General features: G+C 47.2%; 1 protein-coding gene across 4 annotated transcripts in view; it reads left to right on the plus strand.

Moving 5' to 3' along the window:
* Nucleotides 1–22,924, plus strand: part of GFOD1 (Gfo/Idh/MocA-like oxidoreductase domain containing 1) — a 125,102-nt gene extending 102,178 nt beyond the window's left edge. For all 4 annotated transcript variants that reach the window (XM_017891123.1, XM_017891124.1, XM_017891126.1 and 1 more), the window contains exon 2: nucleotides 21,015–22,924. In XM_017891123.1, coding sequence (XP_017746612.1) covers nucleotides 21,015–21,934 — 920 coding nt within the window. In that variant the 3' untranslated portion in view covers nucleotides 21,935–22,924. The remainder of the gene's footprint in view (nucleotides 1–21,014) is intronic.
* Nucleotides 22,925–23,782: the final 858 nt, after the last annotated feature.

The raw sequence follows: 23,782 nt of genomic DNA on the forward strand, positions 1-23,782 counted from the left end.
GTTAGCCAGGATGGTCTCGATCTCCTGACCTCGTGATCCGCCCGTCTAGGCCTCCCAAAGTGCTGGGATTACAGGCTTGAGCCACCGCGCCCGGCCACATGGAGTCTTATAAGCTGGTGATTGAGGGAAAGACTAAGGGAATCTAAAGGAGAAGAGAATTGCATAGACCTGAGTACTTTTCCATGCTGAGTACTTTTCCGTGCTGAGTACTTTTCCGTGCTGAGTACTTTTTCTGTAGAGCAGAGGGAACTGGAGGGGAATAATTCAGTGGCTTTATCCTTAGAAGTTGGGATTTAATGTACTCTATAAGTGCTTTGACTTCCACAGAGTACATTCTGTGGACTTTAAGCCCTTGAAGAAGGCGGGTAGCTTTGTTTTAGTTACTGTGTTTTACCTATACCTCACTTATACTCTATTTAAATAAATACTTACATTTCTTTTTATTCTTCAAATAGAAATTAACCTGCATACAAAAGTTGCTCGATGAGCTAACAGAATAATTTGGCAAGTTCTACTCATAAAACCCTTGATGATTCGTTCGTCTTGCTGCACTGAGAAAGCAGAAAAATGATTCTGTGGTTTTCTTCCCTTGTCTAGCAAAAATACAGGACAAGAGTTCTCTTTGGACCCACATTCCTATCTTCTGTCCCCAGCACAGCCACTTGTTGCAGATTGGTTGGTCTTTAAGAGAGGCTCCCACCATAACTATTTGCCAATGTTGAACGACAGTTCCATTAACTGTGTCACATGGTTCCCAATGGCACTTTTATATTATGGATGTCATCTTGCAGTTTAGTAGGACCAGAGCTCCATGGGAGCAGGTACCTGGGTGGAATCTCTCCTGCCTGTCCTGTCTTGAGATACCTACACAGAAGGCTGGCACATGCCCACGATTAGACTGTCAACCTCACACCGGACACACACCTCCTCTGCTGGCCCCAGTATTGGATGGCAGTGGTTGCCAAGCAACCAGGTTATCTGCACTCTCCTGGTCAGTGAGCAGATACAGAAGACAGGCCTGCAACTCTCATTGGCAGGGTCCAGTTGTGAGATACCCCAGAGGGCTGGAACTTGAACTCTGCTGCCACAAGCTAATCTTCCCCTGTGACCTAAGGGCCTCTGCCTTCTAGATGTGTAAGTCTGCCTTTTGAGACTGGAAATAACCATCTAAATAGATGAAATGATAATAGATTCAAACTTCAATAAAACGGAGCCTCAACCTCATGGGCAAGGAAGTCTTCTAAATCCAGAGGAGTTTAAACTGATTTATAACTGAATTTTCTATCTTTATTTGTATGCAAAAACCCATTAAGAGGCAATTGATTATTTTACAGTGCATCAGAGAGCTCAGAAAAATGGATTTATTCTCGAGGTCAGAAAGGCACTGTGCGGATCTCTGCCTCCCAGCCTGTGGAACCGGTCAGTTAGTGTGTCAGTGGTCTCCCTGTAATCACTCACACCTCACTGTGCTGCTGTGGATCACTGAGGGCCCCTCACGCACACATTCTACAGTAAATCATCAACGAGTACTAAAAAGTCTCTACAGCAAGTGAAGTATGCTGAGGAAAAACCAAAGTATTGACCAGTATGAGAAGGCTCCTGCCTTTCAGGAACTTATAATTATGGTTGGGAGTAGGAGGACGCGGACATTCTGGAATAGACGTGCCCAAACATTCTCCATGCACGGTGCCTTTAACATCTCAGTAATTTTTTTCGTGGTACTCCTAGGCCAAAAGAAAGACTTCACAAGTTCATAGAGTAAGTGACTAAGTCCAAATAATAAGTATTAATCCTAATAACTTAGCAGGTGCTTTAAAAAATATCTCATAAATCGAAAGAGTAAAGATATTTTATTTTAGTTTAGGTTTTTTGAGATGGAGTCTCTGTCGCCCAGGCTGAAGTGAAGTGGCGCAATCTCAGCTCACTGCAACCTCCACCCCCGGGTTCAAGTGACTCTCCTGCCTTAGCCTCCTGAGTAGCTGGGAATTTATAGGCGCCTGCCAACACACCTGGCTAATTTTTGTATTTTTAGTAGAGACGGGGTTTCACCATGTTGGCCAGGCTGCTTTTGAACTCCCGATCTCAGGTAATCCACCTGCCTTGGCCTCCCAAAGTGTTAGGATTTACAGATGTGAGTCACTGCGGCCTACCAATATTTTTATTTTATTCTTAATCACAGTGTTAATGGTGTTAAAAGATAAACGTAGGCTCATTAACATTTTAAAGCGCTTACTTACACATTCAGCAATTCGTGAATCCAGCAGTACCAGACCAAAAGTGGTTTAGTGCTCCACCCAGGGGTGTGAAGAAGCAAGTCAAAGAAAACATTTGATTGGTTAAAGTGGAAAGTCCCTATTAGATGTTAGTTGGCATTTCTAATTGTTTAAGCTTAAGTTTCATTTTACTGTTTACATAGGGTTGAGTTTTGATTTGTTTACGTAGGAACCCAAGGCATGAGAGCTATCTCAACCTAATGGCCTTCCCATTAATTATTTTGACAATGAGATATGTATGCCTGTGGGGCACTGCACAACTTCTCAAACTTGGAATCAGATAGAACTCTGCCACCCACAGTTCCATCCCACATCTTGATTTTTTCCTGGTGTGTGTTTGTTCTAATCACAGCAACTGCCAAAAACTCAGCTTCACAGAGATAGGCTGTCACTGAAAGGAATCCCATGTAACCAGTGTTGAAACTGTGAACTTTCTCCAGTTAGCAGTTCCTGCAGTATCCAATAGATGTCAAGTAACAGAATGTTTCCCTCTAAATTTTAAAACACACTGCAGTTACCCTGAGTTCACCATGGGACCCCTGGATGCCTTAGGTTGGGAACCATGGTTCTAAAGCACGGAAACTAGTTGTGGAACATACAAGATTTGATGGCAACCTGGGTGACCCCCATCTCTTCTCCAGTAGGCTCTTAATAAATGTTTGTGGGATTACAAAGGAATCTAAATCATTCTGTTACAAAGATACGTGCACACATATGTTCATTGCAACACTGTTCACAGTAGCAAAGACATGGAATCAACCCAAATACCCATCAAAAATAAACTAGATAAAGAAAATGTGGTACATGTACACCATGGAATACTCTGCAGCCATAAAAAGGAATGAGATCATGTCCTTTGCAGGGACATGGTTGGAGCTGGAAGCCATTCTCCTCAGCAAATTAACACAGGAACAGAAAACCAAACACCACGTGTTTTCACTTATAAGTGGGAGCTGAACAATGAGAACACATGGACACAGGAAGGGGAACAACACACACTGGGGCCTGTTGGGGAGTAGGGTTCGGTGAGGGAGAGCATTAGGAAAAATAGCTAATGCATGCTGGGCTTAATACCTAGGTGCTGGGTTGATATGTTCAGAAACCACCACGGCACACATTTACCTATGTAACAAACCTGCACATCCTGCACATGTACCCTGGAACTTAAAATAAAAAATCTTTTTAAAAGTCTATAGGGTTGAATGGTTACATGAAAATCCACATTTCCAACTTGTATTAGTCTGTTCTCACACTGCTAATAAAGACATACCTGAGACTGGGTAATTTATAAAGGAAAGAGGTTTATCGACTCACAGTATCACATGGCTGGGGAGACCTCACAATCATGGTGGAAGGTGAAGGAGAAGCAAAGTCACATCTTACAGGGTGGCAGGCAAGAGAGTGAGTGCAGGGGAGCTCCTCTTTATAAAACCATCAGATCTCATGAGATTTATTCACTATCATGAGAACAGCACAGAAAAGAACCACCCCCATGATTCAATGACCTCGTACCAGGTCCCTTCCATGATACCTGGGAATTATGGGAGCTACAATTCAAGATGAGATTTGGGTAGGGACACAGCCAGACCATATCACAACTTGATTTCTTTGCCATCACATTTGACTGGCTGCCAGATTGCATTCAATATTGTAATATAATCAAGATGAGCACAGATACACAGAGCCAGAGTGTGGGGGTTTGGATCCTGGCTCAACCACTTACGAGGATGTGAACTTGGGCCTTGACTCTTGAGGGTTTGGCTTTGTTTGTGAAATTGGAATGACAATAGCCTCTTCAGGTTTTGGGAGGATTCAGTGAGATGATTCCTACAAAACACTTCCCAGGTACTTGGTGGTAGTAACTGCTTCCATCAGTAAGTGTGTGTGTGTGTGTGTGTGTGTGTGTGTATTTCTCTTACTCCAGGGGGCATTTTCAGACTTCAGTGTGATTGAGCATGGTGACCGGTCTCAGGAGGAGGTGCTCATGAGAGGAGGGTGGTTGAGGGCTGACGGGGAGGAGGAGGGGAGGGGAAAAATCACCTGTCCATGCCCCTTCCCACTGGAGCACAAAGTAAGCCACACCTGGGCTTCTATCCTTGTTCTCTGCATCTGACACACGTTTAGGGCATCACTGTGTCTGAGACATCTAGACATCTCCCACATGCTCCACCCAAGTCCTGTGCAAGTGTGATGAGTGGCTGATTGTCCAGGAGCCCCAGGCCAGACTTGTTCCAGCGTTGTGTCCATGCAGAACCCTTTCCTGGGAATCAGTGAGTCCTTCCCATATGGAAGCATCCCCAGGATGTACAAGGGAACCTTTTCAGCTCTGCTGGGACCCTTTACTCAAGGGCTGGAGCCTTTATTGCCTGTATCCTGGCCTCTTCTAGGGCCTCACATTATTATGTGGAAGAGAAAGTATGAAAACTTAACTCCTAGCCCATTTCCTTGTCTGTAAAATGGGGCTTCTGCCACCTGACATCACCAAGCAGGCTGTGGGCTTCCAGATTTTCAGATTTTGAACGAGTGTTGCTGGGGCCGACACAGATTCAGGTGCGCCCAGTTTTCTGGGAGTTCTTGCCAACTAGGTTTCTGTCTTCAAAACAGTCTGCATTATTTTGCATATTGTTGCAAAAGAAAACAAAGCACCAGGACTCAGCCCAGCCAGCCCCGGGGCAGCATGACCACTCTCCACCCCCAGCAGTGAGCGGTGTTTCAGCCTTTCAGCCTTGGATGGCTGGGCTTGTTGACACCCCCATGTCATTCAGCTCAGCGGTAGTCATGGGGTCCCTAGGTGAAACATTAAGCACTGTCCCTTGGAGATAAGAGGTTGTAGGAGGGAAGAAATCTGCTGGCTTCTGGGCTGCAGGAGGAAAGCTTGGCTCTCTGGGATCAGATGCTTTGTAAACATTCCGTTATACTCCCCACTTCTGTGTCTCGCCTTGCCCATTTCTGAGGTTTCTGAGCTCTGTTGATAAGACTAATTTCCCAGCGATCCTCAGCCTAGTGAGGATGGTAGCATAGACCTATGAAAATATCAGCTTGCAACCAAGAGTGAGGTTTTGTGATTTGGAAAGAGGAGTTTTAATCTGCAGCCTTCCATATAGCTAGCTAACCCTTCCTTATTTCCTGGGAGCAGTTAATAATGTGTGCAACTAAGTGCTCAGGCAACCTCTACCCTCCATTTTTCCAGCCTTGACTCCCTTTGGCCACCCCAGCCAGCCAGCAATGCCAACACAGGTCTCCGCCAGGGGTGTCTGTATGGCATAAATTGAACCTGACATTTGCTAAGCTGCTCCCGCCAGCACCCCATCATGATATTCACGTGGGCAGATCTGGGGGCTGCAGGTTTGCATTTTGTTTTCATTCATAAGAGCATCTGCCCAGGGATCCCTGGCAGAGAGCGCTACAGTAAGTGTATTCTTTGGTTTTATTTGTCATTACATCTCAGTAGTAACTTTCTTCTTGCGGTAGGCCTATTCCTTCCAGCAAACTTTCCCGTACACTGTTCGTTTCATACTGTCAGCAGTCTTAACAAAGCTGGCAGGACCAGATATCAGCTCTCTTTCACAGACGGTTTTTGCACATGGAATGAGTGGCAAAGCCAGATCTGGAACCCACGTAGCTTTCGAGTCTGTATCTTTCCCACCCCCTGTGCTGCCACGCACTTACCTCCCTGCCACCAACTTGTTTTGAATTCTTGCAGCTCTAAGAGCTGACCTGTGCAGGTTTTATTTGGGTCTGTTATTGACTTGAGCAGACATTTATAAGCACTTTCCATGGGTCAGGACAGTGCCTATCTGTCCTTTCATCCTCAAAGCAGCCTTTTGAAGAAGGCGTTATTATTCCAATTTTATAGGTAAGTGCCCTAAGCTGCTTTGGGTCACATGGTTTGCAAATGCCAGGTGAGGATTTCAATCCACATTCCCTGACCCTCATTTCACTTCCTGTCTGACAAATCACACTAGATCTTGGGCTGCTTTATTAATAGGCACTCAGAGCTTCCTCCGTGTCCAAATCAATCCTTTCAGAAAGGGGTCCAGAAAGCTTGGAAACCTATTGTACTCAAGAGGCATTTAAATTGCCAACAACAGAAACTACCTGGCTGATTTTAGCAGAAGGAAATTGTTTGAAAGGACCTTAGTTCCTCACAGAAATGTACGAGAGGCTGGGGAAGTCGGCTTGAAAAACACAAGGAACAAAGAAAGGCTTGGCAGCGGGAACCACTGTCCGGATCACACCAGAGAACCCATCTGGTGTAGACAGACTCGGTTGCTGGCAGTGGTGCTGTCGCTGGGTGATAGAAGCCGTCATTGCATCGTGGGCATCACAGCCCTAGAAACTAGATGCTACTACCCCTGCTGCCAGCACAGATCTCTACCTTCCTCCATTCTCATGTACCAGGCCCAGGTGGTGTCCCTGGTTGGTCAAACCCGGGTGGGTGCCCATGGCTTTGCTGCAAAGGCTGCTGGGAAAGCAAACAGCTGGCGTGGCTTCTACGGAGGGAGGCTGTACCTCCCACCAAGACTCTCAGGTGGGGAATTTCCCAGTCACAGCAAGGAGACTCAGGGGCTGGGCAGCTCCCCAGAATCACACATCTCTACTACCTTTCCTCCCGCAAACACACACACACACTCAATTATTGCACTGTAGGTTACTTGTCAGTTGCTACCATTACTATCTTCCCACCACTCCCTGGGCCTTGGCATAGACTGTGTCTACCGTGTGGAGCTGGTGCAGGTGAAAGTGTTCTGGGAAGTAGCATGTTAATCATGTTCACCACCTGCTGGGGGTGGAGCCCTGGAGCTGGTTTGCCTCCTGGCTGCAGGAGGGGTTTATTGCCTCTGTTAGGCCACACCAGCAGCAGATGGGGTTCGCATAAGCTGATTGTTTCCCTCTGCTTCTGGCTGAAGCAGGAGGATCTCTTGTTTCTTGGGGAGGATGCATGGAGCATTGGGCTGCTTTCCTTTCTTGGGCAGGCTTTGGCCACTCTAGGTGTTTTTATCCCTCCAAGGGCGTGTGTTACTAGGCTGCAGGAGGCGGGGTTAGCATGGTCCCCCAGTGGCTTTCCTTCTGGCACCTGGGTTCACAGAAGTGGAGTATGTGGCATGCCCATCACTGCCTGGTTCCTTTGGCTGAGATGAGAGGTGCCCACTTGCAGAAGGCTGGGGCCCTGGGAGGGCTTCCTTTATTCAGCTGTGGGAACCCCATAGGAACCCCAGCACTATAATGGCTGGTTTCCCCAGCCTCTCTCTTTCTCGATAATAATCTTTCAGTTGTCCTGGCACGTTCACTGCCATGGATGTGGAGAAAACAGCTATTCGCCTTCAAAGAGAAGAACCACTGTGTTCTCCCATGTCGAGCCTCCAGCCCTTCTTGCTTTCCAGTTCTTTTGTCTTCAAGCTCTGGACTCTGCCCTCCTTTCATTGCTTTCCCAAATCTTCTCAATACAATGCTGGGACCTGGTGGGGCGGGGCCTGAGGGGTTGGTGCTTCCTTTATTAACCCACCTGGTAGTTCTGAGGCTCAGTCGTTTCATCCTATCCCCCATTCTACTCATGTGAAACATGGAAAATGCGGGGCTTTGGGACCACAGAACTGAATTTGCACCCTGGATCTGCACATATCTCTGACCTCGGGCAATTATAATCTCTAAGCCTTAGTTCCCCATTTTCTACAAATGATGGTGCTGGAGTGGTGCTTAAGTGAGCCAAAGGGAAACCCATGATGCCACGTGGATACATAAAATTTTAGCTCCTCTTCCTTTCCCTGTGCTCTTTTCTGCCCCAAGACTGAGGCTCTGGCTCTGCCCTGCGCCTGTTTCTGTTGCTACTGCCTCCAGGGAGCCCAGAGCTGCAGGACACAATCTCATTGATAACAAGGAGACTAAAAAAAGATCTTAAAAACCCTAGAGTACCTCACAGAGTCTTTCTTTTTGATGGAGTAAAACTACTGAAGGAACTTAGAAACAAAGAGAGGTTTGGAAGGAATGTAGACATGTCTGAGAATACTTGAGACTCTTCCTCTGTGGGGTTTCTAGAGCTTGCAGGCAGGTAACACAATGAGTAGACGGGGCTGGAACAACTGTGAGAGGTAGAATTCTAAGAGGAACTTTGCCACTTGGTGTTACTTCTGTGATTAGCTCTACGGCAAAAAGGGGATCATCTGGGTGGGCCTAATCTAATCACAGGAGCTCTTGAAAGGCAGCAAATTGTCTCTTGCTGGTGGCAAAAGAGGAAGTCCGAGAGCTTCCAAGTATGAGAAGGATCCAACTTCCACATGCTATTGCTGGCTTGAAGATGGCAGGACACATGGCAGGAAAGTGGGCTCTGTAGAAACTGACAGCCAGCAAGGAGATGGGGACCTCAGTCCTACAGCCACAGGGAACCAAGTTCAGCCAACAGCCTGAATGAGCTTGAAAGCAGATTCTTCTCCAGAACGATTTTGTGAAACCCTAATCAGGGACTCAGCTGAGCCCACCTGAACTTCTGATCTAGAGAACTGAAAAATAGTAAATGGGTGTTGTTTTAAGCTGTTCAGTTTGTGCTGGTTTGTTATAGCAGCAATACAAAACTAATACAGGGCAGCAATGCACTGGGGACTGGTGTGTTCTATGGTATACTGCAGATGTACATGCCATCTAACTGTGGAAGCCACTAGACAGCTACAACTGAGTGTTGTCATGCAGGAGGTTCTGCAGAAGAAACCCAATGTTTCTGAGTTTTTGCATTTCTTGAGACCAAAACTTCAGACTGTGTGAAATATCTTGGCTTTAAAAAAAAAAAAACAAAAAACATATCTGCTGGGTAAATGCACTTGTGATCCCTTCACTAAAGCACAACCCGCCTTGAATGGAGAATTTCCTACATTTATTTTGAGATGTTGCCTAGTTTAAAGTCTCTTGTCTTCCCGCTGTATATACAGTGAGGATAGTGTTTCTTTTTAAGTATTGACTTGCAATCAGCAAGGAGATTCTGAGGTTTGTTGGGGACTACGTGGGGGCTTTGGGAGATGACAAGAGGTTCCCAGCCTTTTGGATGTGTGATGAGGTTTCACACCATACTTGGGAAGAGAAAGCCTGGATTCCTTTATTTCTCAACAGCCAGGTTGACCACCATTCTAGTCCTCCATCCTGTTAGGTGGGTGGGTAGGAAATAGAATTGTAGTTCAACCCAGCAATCTCACCCAATGTTTTGGGTTTTACAAGTGTTTTCTTGTAAGTATCTCAGCCTCTTTTGCGTGACTCTGGTGACCCAATGTTTGACATTGTGCTTTTTCCTCTTCCACTCCAGAAATTGGCTCTTTCTGTGGGGATAGTGTGGCTTATGAGACTCTGGCTATGCCCCTTGGATCCGGGGGGTACACTCTGAATCCTGGCTTGTCCAAGTGTGGAATGGTGGTGTAGGCTCAAGAATGGCTGTTCTAGGCCACTCTCTAGAATAGTGACCACCGAGGTACAGTGGTTGTCATTTGGCTATTTTGGACCAATACAGTAGGACTCAACTACTGGAGTTCACAGTCCTGGCCATTTTCCTCTGTTCCCAAGTCCCTGACCACTGTCCCCACTGTATCCAATTCCAAGCCTCTGTTCTCCCATGGGCCCTTTTGCCCTCGTCCAACCTCCCTGCCCCCTCACACTCTGGTCTGTATGTGCCACCGACACGAAGGGGAGGGCTGCCCCAGGCCTCCCTGCATGGGAAGCTGGCCACTAACTTGGAAGGTCTCTTGGTTCTACATTCCTACCTGTTGTTTCTAGACTTCTACCCTTGGTCTCCCTTGGGCTGGAAGTAGCAAGCTTTTCATTTCTCTCCTGGGGAATACCCCTGCTGGAAGGAGCTGGCTAGTGACTCCCCAGTATCATATCTGCATTCTCAACTGTAGCCTCAAATATAAGCTGTAGAGATGGAGATGTATGGGATTTACCAATAAGGTAACAGGAATTGGAAAGTGTTTCAGGAGTAAATGCTCATTACACATGTGATAGTTTCCATCATTAGATGACCAAATGCACATACAGAAATCTGAGAAAATCCGCATGCTGGTGGGGGTTCCTGGGCAATAAAAGGGCCCAGGTAACAGTCTAGAGTCATGGGGGAAGGTCCACAAAAGGGTTGGTGGGATAGGGGCTCGGCCTTATGGGTGGGTTGAATGTAGAAAGCACTTGAACAATTAATTCAGTTCAACACCAAGTCCCATCACCATCAGCCATCCTGACTTCCTTTCATTGGCTGTGACCCTCTTTCAGAGCCCACTAATAGCCCCAGGAGCTTCAACACAGGAGCTGAATATGGGTCGCTCTGACCCACTTCCGTTTCAAGTGTGAAATTAGGATGGAAACTTAATCAAATTGCCCTGAGACTTCAGATGTCACCCAGCTGAGCATCGGGCCTCCCACCCCCACTGCCCTGGTTTCTGAAGCTCACTGCAGTCGGTTGCATGATTGTCTTCAGAGCCCTCCTTTTGTGCTGTGTGCTGCAGACACTGCACATATGTGCACAGGCACGTGTAGCCAGCAAGAATGGGAGCGTGTATCTCTGGGTGACATGGGTGCAAAGAATAACCTCGCCAGCCTTAAGAGAAGGGTGGTCAGAAGGCAGTAAGAGTGCGAAAGTTAAGATCAGACCCAAAGTACAGCTTAATGGGAGGAATAAGTCCTAGTGTTCTATAGCACTGTAGGGTGACTGTAATTAGCAACATTTTATTGTATATTTTCAAATAGCTATAAGGAGGATACTGAATGTTCCCAACACAAAGAAATCATAAAGATTTGATTTCTTTGGCATGGGCGCAGTGGCTCACACCTGTAATCCCAGCACTTTTGGAGGTTGAGGTGGCAGATCACCTGAGGTCGGCAGTTCGAGACCAGTCTGACCAACATGGAGAAACCCCGTCTCTACTAAAAAAAAATACAAAGTTAGCCGGGCTTGGTGGCACATGCCTGTAATCCCAGCTACTCGGGAGGCTGAGGCAGAAGAATTGCTTGAGCCCGGGAGGCAGAGGTGGCAGTGAGCCGAGATTGCACTATTGCACTCCAACCTGGGTAACAAGAGACAAGAGTGAAACTCCATCTCAAAAAAAAAAAAAGATTTGAGATGATGAATATGCTAAGTACCTTGATCTGATCACTATACATTATATGTATTGAAACATCACTATATACCCCGGAAATATGTATAATTATTATGTGTCAATTTTAAAAACTTATTTTTGGCTGAGCATGGCTCATACCTTTAATCCCAGCACTTTGGGAGGCTGAGACAGGCGGATCACTTGAGGTCAGCAGTTCAAGACCAGCCTGGCCAACATGGTGAAACTCTGTCTCTACTAAAATTACAAAAATTAGCCAGGTACATTACAGGTGCATGCCTGTAATCCCAGCTACTAAGGAGACTTGAGGCAGGAGAATGTCTTGAACCTGGGAGGCGGAGGTTGCAGTGAGTCAAGATTGCACCACTGCACTCCAGCCTAGGTGATAGAACAAGACTCCATCTCAAAAAAAAAAAAAAAAAATTTAAAAGACTAGGCTGGCTTTGTAGCTAGACAATCTGGGTTCAAATTCCAGATTTGACTCTACAGCTATTGAGTTGTGGAATCAGAAGCAAGTTGCTTACCCCTCAGAGGCTCAGTTTCCACATCTGTAAGGTGGGAACAGGACAAGTACCTGATTGTGTAGACCAAAACATGAAAATGCATGCAAAAAACTCAGCCTCCTCTAGCACGAAGTAAGTACTCAATAAATGACTGTTGTTGCTATTTAAAATTGTGACATTTGTACTATGAGCAGATCAGACTAGTTTTTTGAGTTGGGAAATTGTATTTATGTTAAGAACTTTCATGGGGATTGAAAATCGGGAATTTAGTCTCTCCAAATGGCCTCTTAATGTATATGGAGGAAGGGATAGAGGGAAGATTGGGATGTAGACAAGTCATCCCTGATGATACTTCTACTTCTCTTGCAGTTTCTAGTTAAAAAAAAAAAAAGTGTGTGTGTGTGTGTGTGTGTGTGTGTGTGTGTGTGTTGGGGAGTAGGAAGGAGATTAGCAGGAAGAAAAATAAAAGAGGAAAAAGAGCTGGGCTAAATGGAGTGTTGCAGTGAGTGAGTGAGAGAGTGAAAGTAACTAAATGTCCCGTGTCTCAGGGTGCAGGGATGGAGGGATTATAAATAGCCCTGTCCGTTCATATGCTTAGTTCTGTTGAAACCAGAGATTTGTCTTTGACCTGGCTTTTTTCTTTTTCTTTGGTCTAAACTCCAATTCTGCTTAATCTTTCTTGAATCACAGATTATTTTAAGATTCTAATGAACCTCTCTCAGAAAACTGTGCATCAGGATACACACACAACAGTTTTTTTGTTTTTTGTTTTTTTTTGAGATGGAGTCTCGCTCTGTCGCCCAGGCTGGAGTGTAGTGGCACGATCTTGGCTCACTGCAAGCTCCGCCTCCCGGGTTCACGCCATTCTCCTGCCTCAGCCTCCCGAGTAGCTGGGACTACAGGCCCCCGCCACCACGCCCGGCTTATTTTTTGTATAGTAGAGATGGGGTTTCACTGTGTTAGCCAGGATGGTCTCAATCTCCTGACCTTGCGATCTGCCCACCTCGGCCTCCCAAAGTGCTGGGATTACAGGCATGAGCCACCGCGCCCAGTCATACACACAATAGTTTTTATAAATAGTCCAGTATTAGCAGTTCCCCGATTCCACATTAAACACCATTAATCTTATTTTAGACCATTTTTTATACCTGACCCAAACTTCTAAATGATGAATAGGCAAGCTCCTATGCATGCTTCAGAACCCATCTCAAATGTTCCCTGTCCAGCAAAACTTTCTTCCATGCCCAGATTGGTTGGGCAGCCCTTCCTTCATGGTTTCATTGCTTATCACTTTCTGAGATCTGCATCCCATAATCGCGCCTTTCCTGATTGGTCTCCTCTACTAGACTGTGAGCTCGTACTCATCTTTCTTACTCATTTTTTGGTTCCAGTGCCTAGCACAGAAATGTTGAAGGAACAGAGTATAAATGAAGATAATGAGTTCCCTACTTGAAATGCAAAGCAAGCCGTCTCTACCTTCTGCAAATGTGAGGAAAAAATAGGAAGCTGTATCTGATGGGACTTCTTTCAGGGGCTCTGCCAGTCTGCTGGGACAGCTGCAAGCCAGCCTGCAGAACTAGCATCCGTTTTGGCTTCGAAAAGATAAGGGGCTGTCAACACAAGTGGAATGATGGGGAGGAACCGGTGGGAAAGTAGCATTGCCTCCGAGATTTCCACCATGATTAGATCAGGGAGTGCGTGACTGGAAATGTGCTCATGAGGAGGGATGCTTGAGGTTCCAGGCTGATTATGTTAGGGAACAGCCCTGGTCCCTGGGTGGCCAGGTGTCAGCCATCCTCCAGGTACCCAGGGATAACTTCCTTGATGAAGGGCAGCAACAGGTACCTGCTCTGTGGGACAACAGAGCTCCGTCTTTCCCTGGAGGTGTGAATGGGAAGCCCCTTGCCCAGACTCGTGGGGGTACCATTTGGATCAAGTGTCAGCCCCACCAGAGCTCTGATCTGTCCTGAGATAGGAGCAGAGACTCAGCCACAACTTGGAGACCCTGAGCTTGGAGGATGTAAGGGGAGCAGCTGCCTGACGGGCTTTAGGGTCTCTGGGCTGGAAACTCTTCCCTATAGCACAGATTTCTCAGGAGGGCCATGAATATTTTGGCTCAGTTACAGAGAGCACATTCAGCAGGCTTCGGAGGGAGCCGATTTTCCATTTCCCTATGAAGGATCTCAGGAGGGCAGTAAAGCTCCTTCTGAAATTATTTAACTTAAAAGCTTCTGATGAAGAGCAGGCACACGGCCTTGCACATAGCGCTCTCACCCGCCAGAAGTTTCCCACGGATCTCATTTTATTCCTAACTGCAGCACAGCGATATAGGTCAGAAGGTATCTCTCAGCTCCACCATTTTAAGGACAGATAGCTTTGCTTTATTTGCTGCTGAGAGGATCTTGTCTTAAAAATTTAAGTTGGTTCAAGCCCCAAAGCCTCCAAAAGACCTAGGTTTAGCTCTTTGTTCTCACACAAAGGGCTGCTTGGTCTTTGTGGGGTGAGTTGTAAAGTCCTCCCCAGAAGACCCAGGCCAGTCCCCGTGTGCTCTCTGCCACTCACCCGTGGCCACACTGTATCACATTGACAAATGCAGCAACCCTCCAAGACAGCCATTTCTGGATGGAGGGACAGGGCCCTCAGTGGGGCGAGCTGAGCGTGGAGCCATGGCATGATGGCTCACAGTCCTGGATGGATGCAGCAGAGTGACCCTCATCCATCATACCCGCATGTGCGCAGAAAGCCCCTCCCGTTCCTCTACCATCATTTTGAGCACCAGAGGACTTTGCCAGACCTCTCCTACCACCCGGGAAATGTTTGGGGCTTGGCAAAACACAAAACATACTTTCTCAGGCACTTCTTGTTTTCATATTTTTCATTTTTCGCTGCCTGTTAATCTGGAGTGAAATAAAGTCCATATGTTCCAAGTCCCTTTGCCTACTTCCCTGCAGCATGATTTTTATCTCTGAAATTGTTTGAAGTCCCAAAGTTTTTGATCTTTTGCCTTAGAAAGAGGGCACCACATTTTGCCACAAAAGGATGTAAACCTGAGACCTAAAGAACGTGTGTTGGCCTGGTGCTCCCAGAGGCGTGTGGATGCAGCATGGGACAAGTGGCTCCCTCGTCCTTTCAGGGAAGTTGTTCACCCAGGAGTGAGAAAGTGCAGATGGCCTCCTTAGGCTGTGCAGAGTGACCCAGGGCAGTATTCTTTTCTCATGACAAAAGGAGGAAAGCCTTTGTAGGTTTCTCCATTAGGAAGTTAGCCATGGCTGGTAAGGGGCTTATAAAAAAGGGCCTCTGCCTCTGCCTGAACCCCTCATTTTCCATCTCCCTGGTAGAATCTATTTACTACAAGTCAAAGAAATGCCATAGCCACGTGCTTAGGGAAGAGTGCAAGACTGCCTCTATTTATTTCCTACATTAAATGGGGAGAGAGTGCTTTTCTCTGAAGAGCCATTTTGGTTTTTTCTCTGGGGTGGAGAGAGAGGCACCATGCTAAGAGAGATGATCGTCATGAGGACATCAAAGACTTGTGGTATTTGCTGGAGAGCCGGGCCCAAAGCCCAGGCTGACAGACAGGCAGTTTGCAGGACAGGTATCTGTGTGCTTTCTTCAGGAGAAATCCCAGCATACAGTGAATGGCATCTGACACACCCAGGATTGTGGGGTATGTCAACCACACACTCAGACAATGCAAGTTCCCTTTACATTGCAAGTGGTTTCAGGGAGAGGAATGCTCTGTGCCACACTAATCCACCTACACACACGCGTGCGCGCGCACACACAGACACACAGTGTCTGACTAGAAGACTTAGGATTATGCTCCTTTAGCAAGAAACTTTTGATAGGGAATATTTGGGTGGGGAAAAGCTGGGAAAAAGAAAGAATCTGAGGATCTTGAGGATCCCAGAGTGGGCTCTTCAGAAGCCCCCTGAGAGAGGTAGGGTAAGGGAAGACTGTCCAGAATGCAGAGAAAACAAACTTTGCTTAGCAGTCTGATTAGTAGGAGTGGTTGGATTAGTAGGATTATGATTGATTTTCTTTTCTTCACTATATTTTTCCACATTTTCTAGTTTGTCATTTTATGGTCAGAAAAAAAAATGCTAATTTAAAAAATCCACAAAGAGACAGGAAGATCTTTGAAGGACAGCACTCACAATAATGGGAAAAGGGTTCTCCAAAGTCTGGGGGAGCTGGCAGGTCCCAGCTGTCATGGACCCATCCCAGTCAGTTCCTGAGCCCCGGAGAGCTGGTAGAAGGCTGTGCTGACCCTGAACCTTGAAAGCTTCAGAGCCCTGGGCTCTGCATTTTGCATTCCTTTTGGAACTGGAAGGATTATCTTATTTTTAACAATATGTCCCAAAGGCTTTAAGAAGTTACTGTACAATGTACGGTGATGCCTGGGTCTCAGAACCGGAGGGGATCCGTGCATGGGCTTCAGGTTGTGGCAGAGTTTTGTGCATCTGTCTGAGTTGCATGTTTCAGAGAGAGTCCACAGCTTTCACTAAGAATCATAAAGAGGTCTTGAGCAAATGGAGCAACAAGACCTGGCAACAGAGCCCAGGCCTCTGAAGCTTTCAAGGTTCAGGGTCAGCACAGCCTTCTACCAGCGATTCGGGGCTCAGGAACTGGGATGGGTCCATGAAGCTGGGACCTGCCAACTCCCCTAGACTTTGGGAGAACCCTTTTCCCATTATTGTGAGTGCTGTCCTTCAAAGATCTTCCTGTCTTTTTGTGGATTTTTTAAATTAGCATTTTTTTCTGACCATAAAATGACAAATTTAGAAAATGTGGAAAAATATAGTGAAGAAAAGAAAATCAATCATAATCCTACTAATCCAACCACTCCTACTAATCAGTTAACCTCCTAGGGTTTTTCTTTTTCTTTTGTCATTTTAGAGAGGGTTGAGATCATATATGTCTATGAATAAGCCCTTTTCATTTAACATTACATCATAATCATCTTACTTGCCATTGAAAAGTCTTCATAAGCATCATTTTCTATGTTTGCACAATATTCTATTATATGGCTGCATGACAGTTGACTTACCCCTTTTTCTGTTGGGTATTTGCGTTGTTCACAGTTGTTTTGTTTTTTGTTTTGAGAGAGGGTCTCACTGTCACCTAGGCTGGAGTGCAGTGACACAATCATAGCTCACTGTAGCCTTTAACTCCTGGGCTTAAGTGATCCTCCCACCTCAGCCTCCTGAGTAGCTGGGACTACAGGCATGCACCACCACACTTGGCCTTTTTTAAGAAATGGGTTCTTGCTCTGTTGCCCAGACTGGTCTCAAACTCCTGGCCTCACGTGATTGTCCCGTCCAGCGGGATGGTTAACACAGACCTTGGAGGAGGGGGTGGGAATTTAGAGAGACAAGAGACACAAGAAATGGAGACAAGACAGTATCCTGATCAAGTCTCGTTTAATGGCGGTGGTGCAATGCCTTATATAGGCTGGCAGGGAAGAGGAAGTGCGGCAGAGCAGGCGGGGAGGAGAATAATGAGAGACGTCACCAGGCGCATGCTCGGTAGACTTAGTCTTTCCTGGGCAGGGGAAGTTATCTACGCAGCGCGCGGGAAAAGTTCGGGCTCTGAGGGAAAAGTTGATGATGAAGAACCAGGAAGTGCGCCATCTTGTCTCCGCAATGCGGAGCTTAAGCAACAGGGGCCGCGGCAATTTCCGGGCCTCACGGCTCCGGACACGTGATCTTCCCAAAACTCTGGAATTATGGACATGAAGCCACTGCATCTAGCCTCTGTTCCCAGTTTTTGGCTATAATAAATAATGCAGTCAAAACTATCTTTGGGCAAGATGCCATGCTTGCATATTGGATTATTTCTTTATGATAAATTCCTAGAAGTCTCATTTGACTTTTGAAGATGCTGTGTGTTAAGATGTTGCTGAGACCCATCTGTAAAGCGTGAATGTTGCAAAAGACTGTGGGCAAAGAGGTGGGGCAGGCAACAAGGTTTGCTGGGTTCCTGCTGCACATTAGATGCACCACAAGGTGCTGTGGGTATTAATGGAGACTTACGCATTAAAAGACCCACCCTTATCCTCGAGGACCTTACTGTATAATGTGGAGCCATATCATATGTATTAGGTTGGTGCAAAAGTAATTGCGGTTTTACCATTAAAAGAGGGCACCACAATTACTTTTAATGGCAAAACCGCAATTACTTTTACACCAACCTAATAAATAGCCTAAAGAGATGTCTGTATCTCAGATCCCTGGGGAATCCACACAGGAGTCTAGGGATGGAGTTGCATTTTTGTGTATCATGTCATGTTCATGTTACATTTTCTGAAGCTTTCATCAGAATCTTTTTATCTATGGAGCTGCAAAGAATTCCATGCAATCATTATTTTGGGTGTGTAGGGAAGAGGTGTGGATCATTTATCTCTAATTATTCTTTTCCTCTTTTATTATTTTATTTTGTAGTTTTTATAATATAAAAAAAAACTTTTCTTAAGTACCATTAATATGACCAATAGTGTATACTGAGGAGATGGCAGTCAGGGTCCTGCTTTTGGACACCTTGAGGTAGAGTGTAGCAGAGGCCAGAGCCTATACCAATGGGTGTGAGGCAGATTTTGGCAGTATTTGTCACCTGTCCCTGCAGTGACTTGCCACTCCATTTACAAAATCTGTTCCTGGTAGCATGAGCCAGTTTTAGATGAGCCTCATGCCTACAGGATCATATTGTCAGAACATAGTGTTACACGGGTATGTGACACTTTTGGTGATACAAACCAGTGTTATCTCATCTCTCTGCTGGAGTCTCAGTCCTCACCTGGTTGCTAAGCATTAAAAGAGCTTCTCACTGCTATTTCATGCCCATCAGGGGGACCAGCCCAGCTCTGCCAACATAGAAGAAAAGGCAAGGAGGTGTGGTCATTTTGTAGGCTCCGGGCTTTTCGCTCAGGGCCAGAACTGGATGTGCACATGGAAACTGACGGCCATCGTTTGTATTTCGTTTCTCCAATCTGCACTGACCATTTCTAGGATGTGGCTAGCTCTTCCAGTGGGAAAATGGGAAAGCCATGTGCCAGGCCATGGCCCTGGACAGACATCTGCAATCGCACAACTTCTACAAAACCCCATCTTAGCTCAGCATGTTGTAAGGGTNCTCCAGGTCCAGCTGAGTTGTTTTTATTCTTCCTTGACTCTTGGCTTCCATGGAATAAATCCCTTTCTCATTCCCCTGTCACTCTCCTTTCCTTTGATCCTTTGTCTTCCCCAGACCCAGAACCACTTAGTCTCCTAAAGGGTTCAGAGAGGCATTTTGGTCTCCCTGTAATTTATACACATGTTACAGTCATCACGTAAGAGTAATTCTTATTTGGCCTGACCTCCACTGGCCAAAAGCAACACACCCCACCCTGAAGCAGATGGGGGTCGGGGAGGAAACAGGCACTGCCAACTCCTCAGGTTTAGGTAATATCCGCTCTTTATAGGAAAAGAAAAACTTTAAACAAACACATCTGTGACCACTGCCAGCCCTAATCTAGAATGCAAAATAAACAAGCACGATAATGCTCAAAATACAATCCCGGGGAATCGTCGGGGGCAGAGAGGGGAAGACGTCAGCCAAAAGCTTAGACCTTCAAAGGGTAGCATTAAGAAATTCTTCACACTTAATTAGACACACCTTGGCTAGGATTTAAGCTTATGTATTCTGATTCTTTCCAAATACAGATACTCTTCTCCTTTCACTTTATGATTTTTAATAATAATACATTTTACTAAAATGATATTTTAAACATAAAATACAACATATAAAACATTTTATATATAACTAATGATATATTTTGTATGTAAAAGATTATATCATATACTTTAATAGTACTCTTATATTTTGTATTTAAATAATATAAAAGCAAAATCTATTTCTGTTTAAAATGTTATAGATTTATATAAATAAAATATAAAATGAAGCATTTTATACTACTTTAGCAAATATTGTTAAACATTTCTAAAATGTAGGTTACTTAAATATCTTAAAATAAACCTTACTATTTAAATCAATACCAGACGTTTAACATTAAAATTAAGTAATTCATGGCCTTTTGGGACCAGGACACCTGTAATCCCAGCACTTTGGGGATTTAGGGAGTAGGGGACCAGTTAAGACCAGGAATGTGAGACCAGCCTGAGCAATGTAAGGAGACCACTGTCTCTTAAAAAAAAAATTAAAAAAATTGGAGACCCCATCTCTTTAAAAAAAAAAAAAAAAAAAATGGCTGGGCATGGTGGCTCACGCCTGTAATCACAGAACTTTGGGAGGCTGAGGTGGGCAGATCATGAGGTCAGGAGTTCGAGACTAGCCTGGCCAACATGGTGAAACCCCGCCTCTACTAAAAATACAAAAATTAACTGGGCATGGTGTCGGGCGCCTGTAATCCCAGCTACTCAGGAGTCTGAGGCAGGAGAATCGTTTGAACCCAGGAGGCGGAGGTTGCAGTGAGCCAAGATGGTGCCATTGCACTCCAGCCTGGGTGACAGGGTGAGACTCCATCTCAAAAACAAAGTTTAGCTGGGTGTGGTAGCACCTACTGTCTTAGCTACTCAGGAGGCTGAGACAGGAGGATTGCTTGAGCCCAGAGGTTTGAGACTGCAGTTAGCTATGATCGCACCACTGCAATGCAGCCTGGGGAACAGTGAGATTCTGTCTCAAACACAAACAAAAAACAAATTAAGTAATGCAACATAAATATTTAAAGTAATATTGAAATATATAGAATATCTTCTTTTTATTTTCATTATTTTTTAGTTTTTGAGACAGAGTCTTGCTGTCCCCAGGCTGGAGTGCAGTGGCCAGAACATAGCTCACTCGACCTCCTGGGCTGTAGTGATCCTCCCACCTTAGCCTCCTGAGTCGCTGGGACCACAGGCATGCACCACCATGCCTGGCTCATTATTATTATTATTATTATTGAGACAGGATCTCTCCGTGTTACCCAAGCTGGCCTCCAACTCCTGGGCTCAAGGCCTCCTCCGGCCTTGGCCTCCCAAAGTGCCGGGACAACAGGCATGAGCCACCACATCTGGCCTTCTTTTTCTATTAATGTGAAATATTTTAAGATCTGACCCAGGGATGCGCGCTCGGACATGGTCCCGCCCCGCTGACCGCTGTCTTCCTCCCACCCGCAGGCATCGGCAAGAACGTCATATGCGACCGCACGGCCACGCCACTGGACGCCTTCCGCATGACCTCGGCCGCCCACTACTATCCCAAGCTCATGAGCATCATGGGCAACGTGCTGCGCTTCCTGCCGGCTTTCGTGCGCATGAAGCAGCTGATCGAGGAGGGCTACGTGGGCGAGCCGCTGGTGTGCGAGGTGCAGGTGCACGGCGGCAGCCTGCTGGGCAAGAAGTACAACTGGAGCTGCGACGACCTGATGGGCGGCGGTGGCCTGCACTCCGTGGGCACCTACATCATCGACCTGCTCACCTTCCTCACCGGCCAGAAGGCCGTCAAGGTCCACGGGCTGCTCAAGACCTTCGTGAAGCAGACTGACCACATCAAGGGCATCCGCCAGATCACCAGCGACGACTTCTGCACCTTCCAGATGGTGCTGGAGGGCGGGGTGTGCTGCACTGTCACCCTCAACTTCAACGTGCCCGGCGAGTTCAAGCAGGATGTCACTGTGGTGGGCTCCGCCGGGCGCCTGCTGGCCGTGGGCACCGACCTGTACGGGCAGCGCAACAGTGCCCCGGAGCAGGAGCTGCTGGTGCAGGACGCTACGCCGGTGAGCAACTCCCTGCTTCCGGAGAAGGCCTTCAGCGACATCCCCTCGCCCTACCTACGCGGCACCATCAAGATGATGCAGGCGGTGCGCCAGGCCTTCCAGGACCAGGACGACCGGCGCACGTGGGACGGGCGGCCCCTCACCATGGCCGCCACATTCGACGACTGCCTGTATGCCTTGTGCGTGGTGGACACCATCAAGAGGTCCAGCCAGACGGGGGAGTGGCAGAACATTGCCATCATGACCGAGGAGCCGGAGCTGAGCCCTGCCTACCTGATCAGTGAGGCCATGCGCCGCAGCAGGATGTCCCTCTACTGTTAGCACAGACTGAGAACCTCCCGGACTTGAGCCTTCTGCAGGGGATGTCCACAGAGAGGGAAGGGCGGAGGGGAGAGGGTGGCCATGGGGAACATGGGGATCAGGGAGGTGAAAGGACAGTGTAAATAAATGGCATCTAGGAAGGTAAACTTCAGTCCCGGTGACTGATCCCAAACCAGACTGTTGGTGGTCTGAGCTCCTAGCCTGGAAGCATTCAGGAGAACCTGCCATTCCTGGGATGATCCTTGCTGGGTATTTGCACGAGAGTGGTTTGGTGTCGCTGCCTCTGCTGCCCTTTACTGTGACAAGCAAGGAGGGGTTGCTTCCCTCCCTACCTCATCCACCCGACACACCTTGGCCTTCTGCAAGCCAAATGGTTCTGCAGGGTCTAGACGCTAGTATCACGTGGCAAGCTCAGTGCCCGGGACACCCACTGCTGGTAGGAGAAGGCCCATTTTCACAGTCCGCATAAGCCTGTTAGGCTGGGGTTGGGGGTGGGATGGGCTGGTGAGAAAGTTCAAATTCCAGGAAGCTACTTTTTATTGGATGTAAGGTATCTAAAGGCAAAAGTACTTAGTAGCAAAGTGGCCACCTTTTGATTGATTGGGCTTCCTTATAGGAAGAACTGAGGGTGTGTCTTTGCACTTGGTTCATTGCCCTTCACCTGGTGGAGAAAGGGAGGTCAGAAATAGTAAGCAAAAAGCAGGACTCCCAGAAGCCACAAGGAAGGAGCACAGGCTGCACCAAAGCAGGGGCAGCAGAGAATAAAATATCTCTTTGAACTTGTCAACAATTAAAAAACTGAAAGGAGTCACCTTATAACACTATTTCCAGTAAAGGTGGAATTGAGTGTCTGAGGGATTATTGAGGTGTTAAGGTAGCCCTGCCACATGGCTCTCCAGGCAGGGCCAAGAAGATAGCACGAAGTATGGGTTTGACCATAAGCTCATATGCTGCCCCCAAAGACTGGGAACGGCTGTGTGCCTCAGTGTTACAGTGTGAATNTTCCTCACCGGCCAGAAGGCCGTCAAGGTCCACGGGCTGCTCAAGACCTTCGTGAAGCAGACTGACCACATCAAGGGCATCCGCCAGATCACCAGCGACGACTTCTGCACCTTCCAGATGGTGCTGGAGGGCGGGGTGTGCTGCACTGTCACCCTCAACTTCAACGTGCCCGGCGAGTTCAAGCAGGATGTCACTGTGGTGGGCTCCGCCGGGCGCCTGCTGGCCGTGGGCACGACCTGTACGGGCAGCGCAACAGTGCCCCGGAGCAGGAGCTGCTGGTGCAGGACGCTACGCCGGTGAGCAACTCCCTGCTTCCGGAGAAGGCCTTCAGCGACATCCCCTCGCCCTACCTACGCGGCACCATCAAGATGATGCAGGCGGTGCGCCAGGCCTTCCAGGACCAGGACGACCGGCGCACGTGGGACGGGCGGCCCCTCACCATGGCCGCCACATTCGACGACTGCCTGTATGCCTTGTGCGTGGTGGACACCATCAAGAGGTCCAGCCAGACGGGGAGTGGCAGAACATTGCCATCATGACCGAGGAGCCGGAGCTGAGCCCTGCCTACCTGATCAGTGAGGCCATGCGCCGCAGCAGGATGTCCCTCTACTGTTAGCACAGACTGAGAACCTCCCGGACTTGAGCCTTCTGCAGGGGATGTCCACAGAGAGGGAAGGGCGGAGGGGAGAGGGTGGCCATGGGGAACATGGGGATCAGGGAGGTGAAAGGACAGTGTAAATAAATGGCATCTAGGAAGGTAAACTTCAGTCCCGGTGACTGATCCCAAACCAGACTGTTGGTGGTCTGAGCTCCTAGCCTGGAAGCATTCAGGAGAACCTGCCATTC

Source organism: Rhinopithecus bieti, unplaced genomic scaffold (assembly GCF_001698545.2).
Source record: "Rhinopithecus bieti isolate Rb0 unplaced genomic scaffold, ASM169854v2 scaffold_19939, whole genome shotgun sequence".
Classification (NCBI taxonomy): domain Eukaryota; kingdom Metazoa; phylum Chordata; class Mammalia; order Primates; family Cercopithecidae; genus Rhinopithecus; species Rhinopithecus bieti.